We start from the raw sequence: 23,023 nt of genomic DNA on the forward strand, positions 1-23,023 counted from the left end.
ATCTATTTTACCCCCGACTTTTCACAGATGTCTAATTTGAATCAGAGCTGTGCTAATTAATTAGTTAGCTAATTGAATTTCTAATTAATTAGCAACATTTACTAATTAAAAATGGTAATTGAATTTTAATTACCTTAGTGCTAATTGAGGAGTAATTCTAATTAATTAGTATGAATCGGAAAGGTAATTATCTAATTAAAATTTAATTAGATTTAGGATTAACTAATTAGCCAATTGGATATTCAATTAATCTTTTACGCCAATTTGTTGTAAAAAAATCGAGGAATTAATTCTTGATTCATCTATTTGAATATGAAAAAGCCCTATTATATCGATGAGGAAACCTTAGTGCTACTCTAAATTTTTCAGCTTCTCAAATATGAGAGAATACTAGTACTAGTAGAAAATTTCGTAGTTCGCAACTGCCCCATTTTGAAATTTCGACTGTTTTTCCTACTCGAATTAATAGCAGTGCGCATGTATTTACTACTCAGGAGTCCATTATAGGAACTGTGGTAAGAAAATGGAGAAATGAGACAAATTTTAACATGGCGAAAAGCTCGAGGCCTGTCTCATTTTTCGAGAATAATTCACGGCTTCCGTACCCGTTTTTCAATGGCACTAAAACATTAAACTTTGCATTACCAAAGTACTAAATCCATGGGCACTTCTAAACTTTTATGTTTACTTATGGTTTCTTTTTAAACCTTAATTAGAAAATAGTAATTCTAATTAATTAGTTTGATAAATAAAGGTCTAATTTCTAATTGAATTGAATTAGTTTCTATGTCTAATTGCTAATTGGCTAATTAATTAATTCATAAATATTTCCCTAATTGTTAATTGGCAAATTAATTAGTTCATAAATATTTCCCTAATTGCTAATTCTAATTCAATTAGTTGTCAGCTAATTAGCACAGCTCTGATTTGAATGATTTGAAAAAGCATCTTTTAAGAATGTAACTTATTTTAAGACATCATTAATCTTAAAGCCTTTAAGCCAATGGTTTTTTGTTGTTGTTTTTATAGGCTTCAATCAAATGAACTTGTAAGCGTGATTCTTTAAAAGGAAGAATCGGGTTATTTTGCCTCTTAAGCTTTGCCTTGTTCTTCTCATTCTGGTTCTTGGGAGAGCTGGAGATTGATTAAGGCAGCGGACTGAAAACACTGTGCCAATATTGTTGTTCGAATCTTGGAGTTAACTGATTTTGCTTTAGCTTAATTTTTTTTGGCGAAATAATTAGATTTTTATTTTCTCGAACTCTTATTTTTACCTCTCCCGAGTGACGATGACGTCACGGAGAGGTATCACACCGGACGTGTATTTCTCTGTGTCTGTGTGCGTGTCTGGCCGTGACCCTGTCCTTGTGTCCGTGTTTGCTAGAGATGTAAAATTAGCGTAATTTTTAAAAACGGTAATTTACCGATTGAAATTTTGGGAAAACAAAAATTACCGTTCAGTCGGTAATTTTTGGTAATTTATATTTTCCCGTACTTATAGTCCATTAATTTAAACAACGTTTAAATGTGGGTACTATCTTGGCTGCTTTACACGTATTTGCGGCGTTTGATACCAAGACGGCAGCCGTGGCCTTTTAATCTGATCTCTAACTAAAGATTTATTAAAAGACTAATTTCTAGCGTAACTTTGTAAGTACTGGCTAGCGCCTGGCGAGTAATTTTGGAAGTAAACACTGAAATAATTGACCATTTAAGAATAAAATGAACTTTTTAATGCGTAGGGCGAGCTACATCGATAATGGTTAATGATTAATGAATGAAGAATACGAGATTGGTTCGTCGCATAAATAAATGTATTATGATTTTGAAGGATTCGTTAACTTGTCAAATGGACGACTCCTCCAAATCAGAATGGTATTGTAATTCATTTTCATGATCTTCTAGTTCCAGTTCTTCAACAGATGAGTGTTCAGATTCTTCTTCGCTGTTTTCCAGAACCTGACTTTCAACTTGATTGTTGGAAGAAGACGTTTTTGCTTTTCTTTTTCTTTGTAGCTTTAGATTGTGCTTTATGTATACCAGTTGTCCAGCCCTTTTGTTCGTTAGTCGATTTCTTGAATCCGTGTGAACTTTACTGTATGTACTAAATGTACGTTCTGTGGCCGCCGATGTGGGAGGGCTTTGCAGTATGGCCACGGCCACCTTGCTTAACTTAGAAGAATTACAAATTCCTTTCCACCATGTAACAGCAGTAATTTTCTGCCCATTTGAATTCGGTTTTAGGCAGTTCCACACAAAATCACTTGTCCATAGCCCTGCTCTACTTCGAAAATTTCCGAGATCAGAGATAACATCGATATCAGTAGCATCATATTCTAGAGAGGGTGCAGCCAGTATAGTGCAATTCAAGATGGCGGCCACTCAAGGGGGAGGAGTCGGGTTTTTTCGATCTCCTCTCTCTTTACCTGTCAAGATTTGATTGATTGTATAGGCTTATAATAAAAGATGGTTTTGTAGGAATAAAGACCATAATATAAAGTAAAAAAGTTATTTTATTTTCTTTAAAAGTATAGGTTCTAATATTAAAGACATTTTTTTCAATTTTCATTTTAAAATGCATTTGATTTATTCTAAAATAATTCCTTCTATCTTCGTAAGGAAGAAGATAAATTTTAATATTATTTTTAAATCTTACGTAAGTCATTAAGCCTTTCTTTGATATACAACGCGTTAAGTTGTTTTCTAACGTAGAGTTCCAAAACTAATCTTTCGAGATCTTTAGTTTTGACTTTAAAGGTATGATAAGTTTCTTCCGTGTTTTCTTGAGGTTTTTCAGGCGTTTTTTCTTCAGTCTTGACTTTTATATTTTTAGTGTACGTTTCTGTCTCATCAATGGTAAAGGGTATGTTTTTAGTAGGCCCACCTCTGATAAAATTACATTTGGGGAAATGTTTTAAATGTTCTTCGTAAGGATTATCGGTCGGTTGCCAGGCTAGCAAAATCCCGTTGCATTCGAAACATTGTACTAGATCATCGGTATGTAACGAATAAAACCCCGCTCTGCTTAAAGCTTTTTTATAGTTTTCATCTTGTGGCCAGGAGTAAAAAGAGTGATATCTTTGCAGCTCGGAGTTCATGATACTGAATGAATATGATGATAGGATTATCTGAGTTATATCCTCCTTAAATTTACTACCCCCCCCCCTTTATTACTTTCCCCCTTCCTTAATATACGAAATAAAAGAAAGCAGTATTAAAAAAGGTGACACATTTATTTTTTAAAAATACAAAAGTGATTACAAAGAGTATTTTCTAACAAAAGGATTAAGTTAATCTTTACGGGCGCGCTTCAACATGTTTGTAACAATGACGTCATTTTTCAAGCAATCTCGTCCAAACTGTCGCATGAATGATTTGTGGCTCTTTCTTTTTGTTCTTTGTATTATATACATAATACACTATAGTCCGCATGTCGAACTTGACAAGTTTTGAAGTCTTCTTTTGTTAAAGGACCATTTTCTTGAATTTCTTTTAACAAATTCTTTAATCGAGGGGAGAAAGTTCCCAAAAGCCAAGGAGTCAAAGTAATAACCCCTTCTGTTTCCATCAAAGTAAACGGATACCCAGTCAATTTTTTCGGGTAATAAATCACTTGGGTAAACACCTAGGAAATGTGGCGTGAATCGTAGAAATCGTGTTATCTGATCGGCGTTCATTATTTGTTTAACAAACGATTGACACGTTTCTATTTTTATCTATTTGTAACAAAGCCTGGAATTCGGCTAATACGATACAACTAAGCGTATTGTCCGTGGGTTTTTCAAAGCCCAATTCTAATCTAAATTGTCCTTGTTTCGTGGGACTCCAATGATCTGAATGACTCGCGTAACCGTCAGGTGTTAAGTCTAAACAGTAAATGGCGTAACCCGAGGCAAAGTCGTCCATAGAGATATTGTTCCCCTCTTCATTGTATTGGCACTTTGACCATCCTTCAGGTCGGCTAGGAATTTGATGATCCGATAATTTTAAATTGCAAACTGTTCCAAGTTTCTAATCCTGTAATATTTTACCCCGTTAAGTCCCTAATTTTAACTGTAAATCAATCTCAATGTAGAAACCTCCGGAACCGAAAAATATTAAGCTGCTGTTAAGAACAATATCAAGCTTATTAAGGATTTTCGTTTAAAGTTCAAGGCTACGACCAAGAAAGGTGTGAAAGGACGGAGTTCAATACTTTTTCCTTTCGTAAAAAGGAAGGTAACCCCTTTCGTATTCTATACAATGGTATGTAAGTTTGCTGTAATACATTCGGTGTACGTAGGATTAGAGATAAAGATCATAATATAAAGTAAATAAGACAAGAATGAAGACTATGTTTTGGTCTGTTCTATTGTAATAGGGTTAGTTAGCGAAGTATTTGGAGGCCAGTGGCTACTTGCATATAGTGCATTTCTGGTTCTTATTGCTTATTATAGATTTTTTACATACAATACAAATTTATATGATTCTCAGTTGACGAATTTAAAAAAAAGCCATTTGATTAAGTGTTTGATTTATTGTATAATAATTTTTTCAATCTTCGTAAAGAAGATAAAAATCTGAATATTTTTTTAAAAATTTTACTTACGGCATTAAGTTTTGCAAGTAATTAAATTTGCTAGTTATACTTACGGCAGGTGTGAAAGGAGGGAGTTTACTACTTTTTCCTTTCGTAAAAGGGAAGGTAACCCCCTTTCGTATTTTTTACAATGGTATGTAAGTTTGCTGTAATACATTCGGTGTACGTAGGATTAGACATAAAGATCATAATATAAAGTAAATAAGACAAGAATGAAGACTATGTTTTGGTCTGTTCTATTGTAATAGGGTAAGTTAGCGAAGTATTTGGAGGCCAGTGGCTACTTGCATATGGTGCATTTCTGGTTCTTATTGCTTATTATAGACTTTTTTACATACAATCCAAATTTATATGATTCTCAGTTGACGAATTTAAGTAGAAAGCAAAAACTTCCGTAATATTCCCCATTCATCTGTCACTTCCTCCTTTCATATCTCTAGGGCTAGGCCCTAATTTAAAGTAAAAGAGCTTTTCATGAATAGAGATTATAATATAAAATAAATTTACTCCTCTTTTTTATTTTGCTATAAAAGTAAAAGATCTAATTTTAAAATGAAATTGATATAATTTAAACTAATTTCTCCAATTTGCTTAACTACGGTATAAATTTATATACTATTAACTAGTAACAATACAAGTCAGTTTCACTAAAGAATATCTGAGCCTAGATTGTCACATCTATGTCATAGTGGAGGGGGGGAGAAGTTAGTATACTCCCGTCACGACTGTATTATCTATGCAGTTAGCCCTTTAAGCAGAGTTAACTTCTTAATACAAAGGTAATTAAAATTGCGTTGTATAAAATTTATTTTGGAGTATAGGCCATAGTTTACCATTCTTTATGACTCTCATGATAAGTAGTACTTGATTTATTCTAAATTAACTTCTTCTATCTTCAAAAGAAAGTTCGTATTAACTATCATTAAATTTAGTGTAAGGCATTAAGCTATTTTTTAATTTAAACTGCTAAGTCAAATATTTTTGAGATGTGTGGTTTTGAAATTAAAAGTAATTACCAATTCAATTGATCATTTTCCTATATCCCTTTGTTTTTTCTTCGTTGACATCGAAAGGTTTGTTTGCTGGTTCAGCGTATTTTCCATGGAAATCAATGCTGAATTGTGTGTTTATCGTTCGGCAAGCGGCTCTTATAGAGTTTCCCATGCTGCAAACGTTCCTTTATATGATAGACCTTATATATTGTCAGGTAGAGAATAAAACCTTGCATTACTTAAAGATCTTAGATCAGTGGCTTCTCTCTCGCTCGCAGTCCATGGTACTGAGAAAGGTACTGAAGCTATTATAGTATCTACCCGTTATACGAAGGTATTTACTACCCCTTCCCCCCCGCAAACCAAGTTTTTGAGATGTTTACCCCCCAATAAACCCCCCCCCCCATCTGTGACGTATGCAATATCTTTGAAAATATTCTTATTTTAATTAAAGAGGACCATTTTAAAAAATGTACATTATACAAACTAACAATTACGAAAGTCGTTCTCCTTTATGATCTATTATTATGTATGCCAATAAGAAATCCATATTTAAATGCAATAAACTTAACTTTAATTTTTAAAATTTTACACTATTAGCATAAAATTTATACTGTCCTCGTTCTGGTATACGAAATCAGCGTATAAAAGGCTCTTTTCCAATGCGCACGGACGATGGCGGGCTAACGTGTTTCTTTGGTGGTCATAGAGACAGGTGACACGTGTCTCACCTTCTATATCCATGGCCTTTGGACAATCCACGTCATTCAAATTTATGACTTCTTTATTTAAAATATTAAAAAGAAAGAAACATTTTTGATTACCCTTGCAATATATACGGTCTGCGAACCGGGTACCTAACATGAGACAGCGACGAAGATTGTGATAAGGCGTTTCTCCTCGTCCAAATGAGATTCCGTGTAAATTTCTGGTGATGTAGCTATTGAGTCGTTGTGTAGACGAAGGAAGCGTAGATTGACTATAAGGCGGTAAAAATGTCCATAACACTATTTCTGGAAGTTTAGTAACAGTAGCACAACTTAGTTCTTTAACTATCAGATCGCCTGCGAGGTTCCATTTTTCGTCCTTCCCGTGTAGATACTCAAAGTCAACTAGTACAGATTTCATGTTATCTAGAAGGTAGTTTCCTAAATGATGATTCTCCAAATGGTTGGAGTGCGGTTTATATACTTTTCAAAGTCCTTTCACTAAGTATATTAGCTATAGAATATAAATCACATGACGGAGGGGGGTGGCATGCTGAAACACGTATGACAATAGCTCTTAAGAGGTCCAATTGTTGTCCAAAAATTGACAGTAGGTATAACAATAGAACTGTGTTTTCGACAGAAGATTAAAAATGCAGAGACAACAATCTCTTTTTAATGTCAGGCGGTCAAACATTCTCCACAAAAGGTATATTGACAGATGTCTTAAAAGGGGATGTAAAGGTAAATAATGAGCCCTTGGCTAAAATTATTAGACAGATAATTATAGTTTTGTTGAACCCATGTACCCTTAAAGCATTAACGTCTGAAGTACTGTACCAAGAATGCGTGCGAGATCTTAGATAAATCTTCAAACGTTTCTTTGTGATATTGTGTATACTAGTTTTTAGGTAACGTTTCAAAAACTTTAACGTAAGAATACGCCTACAGTCAAACCATTCAGCAGTGAGAAAAAATAGGCATTTCAACGTTTCTTATTGTATTGTGCATACTAGATTTAGCTAAGGTTTCAAAAACTGACATAAAAATACGCCTACAATCAAACAATACAATTCAACAAAAGGATTAATTATAACAAAGGAATTGATGCGTCATTCCATTAGTGGGTTTTACGACAGTAAACTTTGGTCTCCGAAGATGCATTGTTAAGAAAAAATTTCTTCAATCAATCAAATATTGACAGGTCTATTGAAATGCTAGGAGTAATAGACAAATAGGTCAAGATTACTATTGTATAATTTATTTACTGGTAAACTATTATGGAGTCAAGTACAAAAAAGTCGTCAAGAATACGTCAGATCTTGGAGATTAACCCTCCAAAAACTACTTATTGTATTATTTATTTTATTGATTTTAGGGGTACTGGAATTCCTTAATCTCTGGTTTCTGAACGTTGACATAAAAATACGCTTACAGTCTAACAATGGGACAGTCAAGGTCAATAGAGAAATTCGCAAAGCACCAAGGGCGAAGGCATCTTCATTTATAGTATTTATAATAAAAGAATTTAGCTTGAATAAGAAAAATATATCGTTGAATTGTTCAATCAAATATTGACAGGCCTATTTTTTTAAAAAAATGGGTCAGTAATCCATAGGAATATAATCAACAGGGAAGGGGGAAAAGTATTGGATAAATAAGATGATCGTATAGTTGTTCAATTTATCTATCCATAGATCACTAGGTAGAGTAGGATGGAAGCACCTTACGTATAACCAAAGGAGAAAATGTAATAGATAATAGCTAGGCATCCTAAAATACAATGGAACTGAAGGGTGGAGAAGCCGAGAAGATATATTCAGCAGGGGGAAGGTGTGGAGGATGTTCGACAAATAAGATCTAACCATAGATTAATAGGTTGAATTGTAGAATGACGATCCCTTAAGTATAACACAAGGAGAAAATGTATTAGACAAATCACAAAATGTTACTGTTTCGTGTATTCTGTTATATAACCATTTATAAAATCAATATCAGTTATAAAAGTATAGAAAAACATTTTTTTGATAATTTTTTTAAACTTTAATTTTTTATAATTTTTTTCTTAACTTTAATTTAAACTTTTTTCATTTCTTTTCTTAACTTTATTTTAAACTTTTTTCATTTCTTTTCTTAACTTTATTTTAAACTAATTTTTTAACAAAATACTTTTCAAATACATCTGCACAGATTTTTTCAGGTTTTTAGTACTTTTTTCCTTTTTTAAACATTGTAATAACTATCAAAGACTTTCGTTGTTGAATATAACGATAATCTTTATTAAAGTGTATTAGATATGCAAATTTATTATAATATCGCCAATCTAAAAGAACATATTCTTAAAGATAGTGTAAAATTATCAAATTTGCAGGAGGAAAAAATGGTGAAGAAGGGCAAGTCCGACTTCAGGTTGAAGGCGGTTATCCCTCCCTCTGTAGAGGGAGGGATAATACACTTGCCCTTCTTCACCATTTTTTCCTCCTGCAAATTTGATAATTTTACACTATCTTTAAGAATATGTTCTTTTAGATTGGCGATATTATAATAAATTTGCATATCTAATACACTTTAATAAAGATTATCGTTATATTCAACAACGAAAGTCTTTGATAGTTATTACAATGTTTAAAAAAGGAAAAAAGTACTAAAAACCTGAAAAAATCTGTGCAGATGTATTTGAAAAGTATTTTGTTAAAAAATTAGTTTAAAATAAAGTTAAGAAAAGAAATGAAAAAAGTTTAAAATAAAGTTAAGAAAAGAAATGAAAAAAGTTTAAATTAAAGTTAAGAAAAAAATTATAAAAAATTAAAGTTTAAAAAAATTATCAAAAAAATGTTTTTCTATACTTTTATAACTGATATTGATTTTATAAATGGTTATATAACAGAATACACGAAACAGTAACATTTTGTGATTTGTCTAATACATTTTCTCCTTGTGTTATACTTAAGGGATCGTCATTCTACAATTCAACCTATTAATCTATGGTTAGATCTTATTTGTCGAACATCCTCCACACCTTCCCCCTGCTGAATATATCTTCTCGGCTTCTCCACCCTTCAGTTCCATTGTATTTTAGGATGCCTAGCTATTATCTATTACATTTTCTCCTTTGGTTATACGTAAGGTGCTTCCATCCTACTCTACCTAGTGATCTATGGATAGATAAATTGAACAACTATACGATCATCTTATTTATCCAATACTTTTCCCCCTTCCCTGTTGATTATATTCCTATGGATTACTGACCCATTTTTTTAAAAAAATAGGCCTGTCAATATTTGATTGAACAATTCAACGATATATTTTTCTTATTCAAGCTAAATTCTTTTATTATAAATACTATAAATGAAGATGCCTTCGCCCTTGGTGCTTTGCGAATTTCTCTATTGACCTTGACTGTCCCATTGTTAGACTGTAAGCGTATTTTTATGTCAACGTTCAGAAACCAGAGATTAAGGAATTCCAGTACCCCTAAAATCAATAAAATAAATAATACAATAAGTAGTTTTTGGAGGGTTAATCTCCAAGATCTGACGTATTCTTGACGACTTTTTTGTACTTGACTCCATAATAGTTTACCAGTAAATAAATTATACAATAGTAATCTTGACCTATTTGTCTATTACTCCTAGCATTTCAATAGACCTGTCAATATTTGATTGATTGAAGAAATTTTTTCTTAACAATGCATCTTCGGAGACCAAAGTTTACTGTCGTAAAACCCACTAATGGAATGACGCATCAATTCCTTTGTTATAATTAATCCTTTTGTTGAATTGTATTGTTTGATTGTAGGCGTATTTTTATGTCAGTTTTTGAAACCTTAGCTAAATCTAGTATGCACAATACAATAAGAAACGTTGAAATGCCTATTTTTTCTCACTGCTGAATGGTTTGACTGTAGGCGTATTCTTACGTTAAAGTTTTTGAAACGTTACCTAAAAACTAGTATACACAATATCACAAAGAAACGTTTGAAGATTTATCTAAGATCTCGCACGCATTCTTGGTACAGTACTTCAGACGTTAATGCTTTAAGGGTACATGGGTTCAACAAAACTATAATTATCTGTCTAATAATTTTAGCCAAGGGCTCATTATTTACCTTTACATCCCCTTTTAAGACATCTGTCAATATACCTTTTGTGGAGAATGTTTGACCGCCTGACATTAAAAAGAGATTGTTGTCTCTGCATTTTTAATCTTCTGTCGAAAACACAGTTCTATTGTTATACCTACTGTCAATTTTTGGACAACAATTGGACCTCTTAAGAGCTATTGTCATACGTGTTTCAGCATGCCACCCCCCTCCGTCATGTGATTTATATTCTATAGCTAATATACTTAGTGAAAGGACTTTGAAAAGTATATAAACCGCACTCCAACCATTTGGAGAATCATCATTTAGGAAACTACCTTCTAGATAACATGAAATCTGTACTAGTTGACTTTGAGTATCTACACGGGAAGGACGAAAAATGGAACCTCGCAGGCGATCTGATAGTTAAAGAACTAAGTTGTGCTACTGTTACTAAACTTCCAGAAATAGTGTTATGGACATTTTTACCGCCTTATAGTCAATCTACGCTTCCTTCGTCTACACAACGACTCAATAGCTACATCACCAGAAATTTACACGGAATCTCATTTGGACGAGGAGAAACGCCTTATCACAATCTTCGTCGCTGTCTCATGTTAGGTACCCGGTTCGCAGACCGTATATATTGCAAGGGTAATCAAAAATGTTTCTTTCTTTTTAATATTTTAAATAAAGAAGTCATAAATTTGAATGACGTGGATTGTCCAAAGGCCATGGATATAGAAGGTGAGACACGTGTCACCTGTCTCTATGACCACCAAAGAAACACGTTAGCCCGCCATCGTCCGTGCGCATTGGAAAAGAGCCTTTTATACGCTGATTTCGTATACCAGAACGAGGACAGTATAAATTTTATGCTAATAGTGTAAAATTTTAAAAATTAAAGTTAAGTTTATTGCATTTAAATATGGATTTCTTATTGGCATACATAATAATAGATCATAAAGGAGAACGACTTTCGTAATTGTTAGTTTGTATAATGTACATTTTTTAAAATGGTCCTCTTTAATTAAAATAAGAATATTTTCAAAGATATTGCATACGTCACAGATGGGGGGGGGGGGGGGGGTTTATTGGGGGGTAAACATCTCAAAAACTTGGTTTGCGGGGGGGGAAGGGGTAGTAAATACCTTCGTATAACGGGTAGATACTATAATAGCTTCAGTACCTTTCTCAGTACCATGGACTGCGAGCGAGAGAGAAGCCACTGATCTAAGATCTTTAAGTAATGCAAGGTTTTATTCTCTACCTGACAATATATAAGGTCTATCATATAAAGGAACGTTTGCAGCATGGGAAACTCTATAAGAGCCGCTTGCCGAACGATAAACACACAATTCAGCATTGATTTCCATGGAAAATACGCTGAACCAGCAAACAAACCTTTCGATGTCAACGAAGAAAAAACAAAGGGATATAGGAAAATGATCAATTGAATTGGTAATTACTTTTAATTTCAAAACCACACATCTCAAAAATATTTGACTTAGCAGTTTAAATTAAAAAATAGCTTAATGCCTTACACTAAATTTAATGATAGTTAATACGAACTTTCTTTTGAAGATAGAAGAAGTTAATTTAGAATAAATCAAGTACTACTTATCATGAGAGTCATAAAGAATGGTAAACTATGGCCTATACTCCAAAATAAATTTTATACAACGCAATTTTAATTACCTTTGTATTAAGAAGTTAACTCTGCTTAAAGGGCTAACTGCATAGATAATACAGTCGTGACGGGAGTATACTAACTTCTCCCCCCCTCCACTATGACATAGATGTGACAATCTAGGCTCAGATATTCTTTAGTGAAACTGACTTGTATTGTTACTAGTTAATAGTATATAAATTTATACCGTAGTTAAGCAAATTGGAGAAATTAGTTTAAATTATATCAATTTCATTTTAAAATTAGATCTTTTACTTTTATAGCAAAATAAAAAAGAGGAGTAAATTTATTTTATATTATAATCTCTATTCATGAAAAGCTCTTTTACTTTAAATTAGGGCCTAGCCCTAGAGATATGAAAGGAGGAAGTGACAGATGAATGGGGAATATTACGGAAGTTTTTGCTTTCTACTTAAATTCGTCAACTGAGAATCATATAAATTTGGATTGTATGTAAAAAAGTCTATAATAAGCAATAAGAACCAGAAATGCACCATATGCAAGTAGCCACTGGCCTCCAAATACTTCGCTAACTTACCCTATTACAATAGAACAGACCAAAACATAGTCTTCATTCTTGTCTTATTTACTTTATATTATGATCTTTATGTCTAATCCTACGTACACCGAATGTATTACAGCAAACTTACATACCATTGTAAAAAATACGAAAGGGGGTTACCTTCCCTTTTACGAAAGGAAAAAGTAGTAAACTCCCTCCTTTCACACCTGCCGTAAGTATAACTAGCAAATTTAATTACTTGCAAAACTTAATGCCGTAAGTAAAATTTTTAAAAAAATATTCAGATTTTTATCTTCTTTACGAAGATTGAAAAAATTATTATACAATAAATCAAACACTTAATCAAATGGCTTTTTTTTAAATTCGTCAACTGAGAATCATATAAATTTGTATTGTATGTAAAAAATCTATAATAAGCAATAAGAACCAGAAATGCACTATATGCAAGTAGCCACTGGCCTCCAAATACTTCGCTAACTAACCCTATTACAATAGAACAGACCAAAACATAGTCTTCATTCTTGTCTTATTTACTTTATATTATGATCTTTATCTCTAATCCTACGTACACCGAATGTATTACAGCAAACTTACATACCATTGTATAGAATACGAAAGGGGTTACCTTCCTTTTTACGAAAGGAAAAAGTATTGAACTCCGTCCTTTCACACCTTTCTTGGTCGTAGCCTTGAACTTTAAACGAAAATCCTTAATAAGCTTGATATTGTTCTTAACAGCAGCTTAATATTTTTCGGTTCCGGAGGTTTCTACATTGAGATTGATTTACAGTTAAAATTAGGGACTTAACGGGGTAAAATATTACAGGATTAGAAACTTGGAACAGTTTGCAATTTAAAATTATCGGATCATCAAATTCCTAGCCGACCTGAAGGATGGTCAAAGTGCCAATACAATGAAGAGGGGAACAATATCTCTATGGACGACTTTGCCTCGGGTTACGCCATTTACTGTTTAGACTTAACACCTGACGGTTACGCGAGTCATTCAGATCATTGGAGTCCCACGAAACAAGGACAATTTAGATTAGAATTGGGCTTTGAAAAACCCACGGACAATACGCTTAGTTGTATCGTATTAGCCGAATTCCAGGCTTTGTTACAAATAGATAAAAATAGAAACGTGTCAATCGTTTGTTAAACAAATAATGAACGCCGATCAGATAACACGATTTCTACGATTCACGCCACATTTCCTAGGTGTTTACCCAAGTGATTTATTACCCGAAAAAATTGACTGGGTATCCGTTTACTTTGATGGAAACAGAAGGGGTTATTACTTTGACTCCTTGGCTTTTGGGAACTTTCTCCCCTCGATTAAAGAATTTGTTAAAAGAAATTCAAGAAAATGGTCCTTTAACAAAAGAAGACTTCAAAACTTGTCAAGTTCGACATGCGGACTATAGTGTATTATGTATATAATACAAAGAACAAAAAGAAAGAGCCACAAATCATTCATGCGACAGTTTGGACGAGATTGCTTGAAAAATGACGTCATTGTTACAAACATGTTGAAGCGCGCCCGTAAAGATTAACTTAATCCTTTTGTTAGAAAATACTCTTTGTAATCACTTTTGTATTTTTAAAAAATAAATGTGTCACCTTTTTTAATACTGCTTTCTTTTATTTCGTATATTAAGGAAGGGGGAAAGTAATAAAGGGGGGGGGGTAGTAAATTTAAGGAGGATATAACTCAGATAATCCTATCATCATATTCATTCAGTATCATGAACTCCGAGCTGCAAAGATATCACTCTTTTTACTCCTGGCCACAAGATGAAAACTATAAAAAAGCTTTAAGCAGAGCGGGGTTTTATTCGTTACATACCGATGATCTAGTACAATGTTTCGAATGCAACGGGATTTTGCTAGCCTGGCAACCGACCGATAATCCTTACGAAGAACATTTAAAACATTTCCCCAAATGTAATTTTATCAGAGGTGGGCCTACTAAAAACATACCCTTTACCATTGATGAGACAGAAACGTACACTAAAAATATAAAAGTCAAGACTGAAGAAAAAACGCCTGAAAAACCTCAAGAAAACACGGAAGAAACTTATCATACCTTTAAAGTCAAAACTAAAGATCTCGAAAGATTAGTTTTGGAACTCTACGTTAGAAAACAACTTAACGCGTTGTATATCAAAGAAAGGCTTAATGACTTACGTAAGATTTAAAAATAATATTAAAATTTATCTTCTTCCTTACGAAGATAGAAGGAATTATTTTAGAATAAATCAAATGCATTTTAAAATGAAAATTGAAAAAAATGTCTTTAATATTAGAACCTATACTTTTAAAGAAAATAAAATAACTTTTTTACTTTATATTATGGTCTTTATTCCTACAAAACCATCTTTTATTATAAGCCTATACAATCAATCAAATCTTGACAGGTAAAGAGAGAGGAGATCGAAAAAACCCGACTCCTCCCCCTTGAGTGGCCGCCATCTTGAATTGCACTATACTGGCTGCACCCTCTCTTATTCTTGATTATTTTCATTTAAACTCTTAGCCACTTTTGATATGAATGCAATGCCTTCAACATCTTCACTCGGTAACAAATATTTACCCATGAAGGTAGGATCCAAAATGTTGGCGGCATAGTGAATGGGTCGGATTGCCATTTTTTTCTGTATTCTAGACGATTCTTCAGTTTATTCGCCACAGTTTTAGTTAGGCCTGGAAGATTTGGTTTTCGAAATGCATTTTCTATACCTTTGAATGCTTCTACGACATGTGAAATTTTGGAGCCATCGCTCTCAAAAATAGTAATCCAATGAGTTATAGGCTTCAGGAAATCGTGAAGCAGTTGAACTTTAATCCAAAACGATTCATTGTCGAGAATAATAGCTGTTGTAGAGCTTGTTAGAACATTAATGGTATCCTTCTGGACGGCCATCATCTGCAAAACATGTTTGTTTGCTAGTAGACTGTCCAGTCTGACTACAACTGAACCCCATCTGGTTTTTACTGGTAACTTCAAAGAAATCTTTCTAAAAGAGGCTTCTTGTTCATCTTGTAATTTTGTAAATGTACTTTTAGTTAAATGAGATGCTTTGATTTCTTTGATTAAATATCCGCTCTCCGTTATTATTTTCTTGAATGAAGGGATGGCAATTATGTCATTAACCAACAGATTTAGGATATGAGCTACACAACCATAACAGGTCAAGGCTGTGTCTGGGTATTTTTCTAACAGTAATCTCCAAGACTTTTGCATGTTGAGGGCATTGTCAGTGATAACAGAAATGAATTTTTCCAGGACCATTTTCTTCCAAGCTCTCTGCCACTATCTGGCTCATGTATTCTCCTGTATGTCTGCTACTTTTAGTCTCAATTACTCGGTAGATAACGGGTTCTGGTGTAGTGATCACTATCTTTACAATAGCTTCATTTCTAGAATAATTAGAAAGTTTATTTCAAACCCCAAAACCATCTACTTAAGTCTACAGTCTTCATTTTATTACCTATTATTGCTCCATCCATCAAGTTGCATGCTAAGAGTGTCAGCATGGGCGATTTTTAACTGTACAGCACTTCTCACTCTTTCATATTCAGATTCAAGGAGTTTATTGGATAGCTGATACCTTGATGGAAGCCTCAAACTTAGACGGATTTTTCTAAAAGCTTCTATCCAATATTCATTTTCAGTGAAGCTTAATGGAGTTGCAGTTGCATAACAGGCTCTAGCTAATAGCTCCCAAATCTCTTCCTGAAGAAATGATAACATAACAAAATAAATAAAGTATATTGTTTTACTTGTCTTTGGATCTTGCTCCACTATAACTACCTCTTCTTTACTTGGCATACGATCAACAAATGTGTCAATCGATGAACAACTTGAAGACGTTGAAGGTCTTGATGGAAAATCAATATCCCTGGACACAGGCGTAGATTGCGAGTTAGATTTAACACTTTCAGCGTCATTTTCATTTACGGTAGCTTGCTGAGACAAAGAAAGATCAGCTTCAGCCAGAATGAAAGTTCACATTGACTAGGTTCACCAATGCTACTGTGAGCGTAAGGAAGCAAAAGAGTTTCAGTCTTGCATTATTTCTTGCTTCTTTCGTTTTGGACACTTGGAACATTTTTCAATTAAATGCTTGGTCATTCGCGCCACATTAAAGGCATAAACTTGACCGCAAAAAACACACGAATATCGATCAAACTTTCCAAATTTCTTAGCTTGTGTAAAGTATTTTTTAACGACGAGATCCACTGTTTTAACTTTCACCATGTTTCTATACTGGAGGCCTAACACGTAACTTTATAACCCTTGCCTAAAATACAAGAAGCACTACGATGGGCGTGGGTGTGTCACCCCTTACTCCGGCTGGCTATGAGAGAATCACGATTTCCCGCTTAAACTGCAGCGCCAGTGGCTCCACGCGGGCCAAGCGTAGACGAACGGGAAATCGTGAAAAAAGTCCCTGGGCATAAAAATTTTAAAAATGTTTGGTAATTTACCACGGTAATTTAACGCGCAGCAGCCCTATCAAGATCCTTAGGTGAAGTGAGTTTAGGAGTGTAACCCCTCCGTAGCGTAGGATTAGGTCTTCCCTATAGCCGGCCCAATTGGTCCGTTTTGGATTGCGTATCTCCGTCCCCGCCGGAACAGAGGTAGTCGCGACAGTGAAGCAGATGTGCCAATGATCCGACAGAGACGGCTCATTAGACACATGCCAGTTAGACACGGAGGACACGAGGTTTTCCGTGGCTAGCATGAGATCAATTGTTGTTACTTCTATTAGAAGTAAGAAAAGTAGGTTCATTGTTTTGATTAAGAATGTAGAGTTTACAACCAACTAAATATTCTAGTAAATCATCACCTCTCCTGTTGCAGTCAGAACTGCCCCACGTGATGTGACTAGCATTGGCGTCACAGCCAATGATTAATTTGTCCCCTCTCTTTTCACATTGGTTGACCAGATTGATCACCTCAATTGTCGGGAGAGAGTCCGCGTCGTGGGCAAAGTATGCAGAGGCAGCCTTGATAGTAAACTTGGCATGCCCAGTGGCCAGGACTAGCTTCACGGCCGCCGTGTCCTGGGACGTGTACAGCGGTAGAGAGATACAACAAAGATCCCTCCGAACCAGAATACACGCCCTAGGTCTAGCAGCAGTATGGTCATAAAATAGTGACCCCGCCGCGTCAAGACCGAGGATTTTGCCATGGCAAATCCACGGTTCTTGTATGAGGGCCAGATCAAGACCCTCTATAGCAAACCTCCTGCAGAGTACCGCAGAGGCCGCCTTACTATGGTGCAGATTGATTTGAATTTCACGTAGCGTACCCATGGTCCTTAAGAGAGGGGTTCAGAAGGGACCTAGCGACACCTCATCGGTGCCGAGAGGGCTAGTGGCACCTCCCCCTCGACAGGCAAGCTCCCAGTCCCAAGATCCTCCCCCTCATCAGGACCGCTAGAACGCACATCGGCTGGATCCCGAAGGGTCCCATCCGATTCTTCCAGTAGGGTGGACTCATCCATGGAAGAACAAGCTTTCGAATGAGCCACCCCCTCCCCCTCTGTGCCTAGAGCGACACCAGCGAGCTCCACAGCGAGATCCCCCATCTCGCTAGTCCCACCCCCTGCCGTTGACTCGGCTGCAGTGGTTTTTGGTGGTTTCCGTGTGCTGTAGGAGTTTGAAGGAACTCTTGTCCACTCCAGTGAAGCCCACGAAACCAGCATTCTTAATGGCGTCCAGCGAGGAGCCATCGATGGACAGTACCCAGTACCGCACGACCCTGTCCACGTATGTCCGAATGCATTTCCATTATTCGGTTGCAAAGCCATCGTTAAGGGCCTTTAGGCGCCGAAATAGCACCGCCGGCTCTTTGGTGATCTGGTCCCTGGTGCGCAACATTACCTTAAACGGCTTAGGGAGTTCGCTAGCTCTCATTACTGAGAGCACCGCATCCCCCACCACCGAGTAGGCTAAGTTCTCCTTCAGCCATTGACCAGTGAACGTATCCTCACAGGAGTAAACCAGGGCCACGGCCGTCAGGCTAAAATTCGCAAGGCGCGGTAGACGGCTCCCCGAAGGTATCCCATCCAGCGCCCCTAGGATCGCCTTCTGGATTGGGCCCACGTCTTCCTCCGTGATGACCGCCGTCGGATAGCCTTTTTTAACAATGGCCATCTTTTCTGCGCTGGCGGCGTCACTATAGGACTTAGCCTTTTTCGCCGCCGCCTGCGAGATACTGGGCGAGGGAGTCGAGTCCTCCGTTCTGAGCCTCTTCAATTGGGTGCCACGTGCCACCGCACCCCCAGCGAAGGTTGAGACCGTTTCACACCCCGAGCAAGCTGTCGTTTACGGCGACGTCGCACGGTACGTTTCGAAGCCTTACCAGTCACACGCACCGATAAATCAGCACGAGTATCGCTGGATACAGGCCCTAGCGTAGTGGTATCAGTGTGGGTTCTGCCCTGAGCGGACCCCTGCACCGTTGGTTTGTTAGATTTAGTTTTAGGTGAGAGTTTAGAATCCATAAGAAACCCACGAGTAAGCGGGTAAGTAGGAGGTCACCACCCGGTAGTCCCCCACCCGGGTGGAAGGCTAGATACAACGGTGTCGCCTGGTGCCCCGAGGGGATCGTTCGCGATACCGTAGTTTTACTTCCCTAGTACCATGCAGCCCTCGGCACGATACCTCAACACCTTGGCTTGGGAAGGACGCGTATCCGCTTAGCCCACACAACATTGTGGTTACCAGCTCTCACCACCGAGGAGGTGTGATATATCGCATTGATGAGGACCCAGGCTAGCGTGTATAAAGTTAAGAACGCAAGCCTGAAGCCAAAGCAAGGGGGGAAAGAGAGAACACTCCAACTTCGAGAGCTTTTATGAACCATTTCGTGTGCACCAGATACCTAAAAGCTTAACTAGATCTTAAAAAACACCGGAGCCTCCGAGATATCTAGGCCCATGCATGTAGCGAAGCATGTAGTTCGCCGTGTTTTCCCGCTTGGTGGCGCTTTCAGCACCGTAAAATAAACAAGTTCAGCCTCATGACCCCGTCGACTGCTACAATATTAGGGCAAGGTATAGACGTAGAGCGGTGAAGCCGAGGTCGCGGATAATTAAAAATGTTTTAGAAAATTTCCGAAGACCTTTATTAAACAATCATTCCAAAGAAGTAAAGGATAAAAATGTTAAGGTTAGAAAAATGAAAGGTTTTGAAGGGGTAAAAAATGCTCTAATGGTATAGGAAAACTGTGAATTAGCAACTTCAAGAAGTTTTGTTTTACTAAAAAAACAACGATGTCAAAATCTCAAAATTACTTTTTTGTCCATACAATCTAACCAATAGATTCAATAAAAAGTGAATAGCCCCTAAAAATTACGTTAATTTAAAGGTGAAACCTTTCTCTTTCATAAAAGTTTTATAATTGGCCCCTAAAATGTCATCGGTAATTTATGGAAGACCCCGGTCGCAACGGTCATTAAAGCGCCACCTCGTACACACAAAGGGTAAAAATATTTCCACTATGAAACTGGATATTTCCCCACGTAAAAATCGACATGCATGGGCCTAGATATCCCGGAGGCTCCGAAAACACTAATTATTTGTCCCAACACTCCCCTTTACTATCCATTTAATCCAACCGCACAGAGAGCACTTTACGCTGTGAAAAATGATCGAAATTCTGTCACTACACTTCTGCAAATGGGACACTTCACCATCGCTATCATAGTCATATGTGAAATGGTGGCAATAATTTTATCGCCGCAATTTCGGCAGCAAGAAGCGCGATTACAGGGAACTGATATTGTGTTCACAATTGAATCAAAACGTATCATGCACTCCATATTTACTTGCCCTGTTTGAATTTGTACATTTTGCCACGTTTTAGCTGCTCTTCTGTAATCACGCTGTTCTTAAGCTTCACCTAACGATCTTTCCCCGGCCCCCGATTGAACTATACCACCCGCAGCCCGACATTCAATCGGTATGATTGGAATTTCTTCGTCATCAGAAATGTCGAAAATACCTCTTCAGCGATTCCCTGCCATTCAGTACCTGCCGGCCCTTCAGCGGCACCCTGCCCTTCAACGCCTCCCTGCCCTTCAACGCCTCCCTGCCCTTCAACGCCTCCCTGCCCTTCAACGTCTCCCTGCCCATCAACGCCTCCCTGCCCATCAACGCCTCCCTGCCCTCAACGCCTCCGTGCCCTCAACGCCTCCGTGCCCTTCACCGGAACCCTGCCCTTCAACGCTCCCTGCCCATCAGCGTCCCGTCTTTCCTGAACTTCTGCTGGCAATTCTACTTGACCATCGACCTCTACTTCCCGACCCTCTTGTTGAACCGCATCTTCCCGACCTTCTGCCAGCCCTTGCCCTACGTTGCTGCCTGCAAAAGGAGAAGGAATTTAGTGTTAAAATAGATTAATTAATCCTGATTAATACTGTGGCATACCATTTTTTAATGACTGGGGGACCTACATTGCTTTATGAATAATCGCCGCAACTCCGTGCACCTTAAAGCGTTATTAAAACTGCAAAACACTGGATATTTACAAATAACGAAATCATGGTTAGCTAAGATTTTTTTGTTTTTTTTTATTAATTTTCCTCCCCCCCCCCCGAATTATTTCCTAAAGGCTTAATCTAAAACCGTTTTTGAGATATATCCCAAACCCTTCCCTTTGACTATTCTACCTTAACCGCACCCAATTTAACGCACTAAACTGATATCACAAAATTTTATAACTTCACAAGTGCAAAGAGGGCAAATCGGTTTAATGGTATTGTCATTTTCAAGTTCGAATCTAATAGTAGAAATAATTATACTATCTTTACAACTTTGGCAACACCAAGCGTGATAGCAAGGAAATGCAATTGTTCTTATATTACATTATGGCACACCCTGCACAAGAAATCATTTATTTCCCCTGTTTTCATTGTATCAGTTATTTGCGGTCCTTGACTTGGTAATTCTGAACCGTCATTAGGAATATCTATTATCTCCCCTTCTTGAACTGCCATTCCTAAATTTCCCTCTTCTTCACCATTAACTCTCGCCCCATTCCCGCCAACGTTTTGACTTTCACGAACCTGCTCCTCACCTTCAACTCCCCTTCCTTCCACGGGTACAACTTGTACTTCACCTCCATGAACTCTCGCTGCCCCTTGACCTAATTGCGTTTCAACTACTAACCCACCTCTCTGTCCTTGATCTTTACCCCCAAGAGCTCCAAGCTTACTTTTCCTAAACTGAATTAAGGTTTCCTTAACATCGTCGTACGAGACAGTAGCTTTTGGGTAATTCGGATTCTCATTGATAAATATTTTTTAAGGCGTTTGTTCTGGCTCTGCAATAACCCTTCTCTTTAAACGCGACAGAAGCTTTAAGTTTTCAACAGCCACAATATCCGGGCCGTGATTGTGTTTTTTACTTAAACGAAAACATTTTTATTTTTGTTAAAATTTGCTGTCGCAACGCAAAGAGGAAAATCAACCCCATCCTGAACCATATGAGCCTTTCTTTTTCTCAAACACATAAAATACACTTTCCCAGCTGAGGTCTTATTTTTCAAGTACCCAAAGTCGTTATATACAAACACCTCTGACTTATCTCTTTTTCCATGAATTATCTCCATGTTGTATAAAATGGAAAAAAATCAGTAACAACACCTTTTTTTAAAAGTTGGCGAATTCCTTGTTCGTTGCCAAAAACATGCACTTTCTCCCACTTAGCCCTCCCCCACACACCCATCCTTCTACCCAAGCTTTTCATCCAATAATATTGCAGTAATAGTTTTTCCGTTCGTTTCTAAGGTGCGTCATCATAAACCCCAAGAGGCAGGAACGACGTACTTTCACCCCCCTCATCCTTTTAGGCAAGCAACAGATTTTTATCCGATAAGATTGTACTAAAAGTTTTTTCGTTCGTTTCTAGGAGCATCAACCAAAAACCAAAATAGTCGTGAAACAGGACGACCCAAGGGCTCGTAATAGTAGCCACATCGTATGAGTGAATAGCCCCTCTATACCCTACCCTAATGAGTGGATAACCCCTCTATACCTTACCCTAAAGAGTGAATAGCGATATCTTTTACAATGCTTAAATGATTCAGCGTGCATAGAATCAGAGTTAATAGCCCCTCGATGCCCTACTCTATACAGTGATAAAATTATAACCGTATAAATTTACTTATGCTGTAATTCTAATATTCTGGCTAATCGAAGAACAGATAGTTTTAGTGATAATCCCCTCGATATACTTATGCCGATGCACACTTATCGCTTCTTATAAATTTCTAACAAGGACTTATGCCCAGATACTTATGAAAGAGAAAGTTTAATTATAGTGATTATCTCCTCGAATTACCTTTAGCAATGCTAAAATAATCAAACGCATAATGCTCATTTAACTCTATGATAGCTCTATCTAAACCCACATTTGAATTAACCTCCAAAACGCTC

General features: G+C 36.8%; 2 protein-coding genes across 4 annotated transcripts; one reads left to right on the top strand and one right to left on the bottom strand.

Moving 5' to 3' along the window:
- Window positions 1–6,122: 6,122 nt before the first annotated feature.
- Window positions 6,123–6,849, bottom strand: LOC149656695 (uncharacterized). 2 transcript variants are annotated; one of them, XM_089844778.1, is made up of 2 exons: window positions 6,429–6,849; window positions 6,123–6,350 (listed from the first exon to the last, which is right to left on the bottom strand). In XM_089844778.1, the coding sequence occupies exons 1-2, from the start codon at window positions 6,697–6,699 to the stop codon at window positions 6,160–6,162; spliced, it is 462 nt and encodes a 153-aa protein (XP_089700904.1). In that variant the 5' UTR covers window positions 6,700–6,849; the 3' UTR covers window positions 6,123–6,159. The 2 variants fall into 2 exon arrangements, with proteins under 2 accessions (XP_089700904.1, XP_089700903.1); XM_089844777.1 differs by having other exon boundaries at window positions 6,123–6,353.
- A 3,710-nt stretch (window positions 6,850–10,559) lies between these two features.
- On the top strand, window positions 10,560–11,286 carry LOC149656696 (uncharacterized). Of its 2 annotated transcripts, none has more exons than XM_089844780.1 (2): window positions 10,560–10,980; window positions 11,056–11,286. In XM_089844780.1, exons 1-2 carry the CDS (start codon window positions 10,710–10,712, stop codon window positions 11,247–11,249), a joined length of 465 nt encoding a protein of 154 aa, XP_089700906.1. In that variant the 5' UTR covers window positions 10,560–10,709; the 3' UTR covers window positions 11,250–11,286. The 2 variants fall into 2 exon arrangements, with proteins under 2 accessions (XP_089700906.1, XP_089700907.1); XM_089844781.1 differs by having other exon boundaries at window positions 11,059–11,286.
- The last annotated feature ends 11,737 nt before the right edge of the window (window positions 11,287–23,023 follow it).

This window comes from Phalangium opilio, unplaced genomic scaffold (genome assembly GCF_054372755.1).
Source record: "Phalangium opilio isolate 3A_F unplaced genomic scaffold, DU_Popi_V2 ptg000077l_1, whole genome shotgun sequence".
NCBI classification, from domain to species: Eukaryota; Metazoa; Arthropoda; class Arachnida; order Opiliones; family Phalangiidae; genus Phalangium; species Phalangium opilio.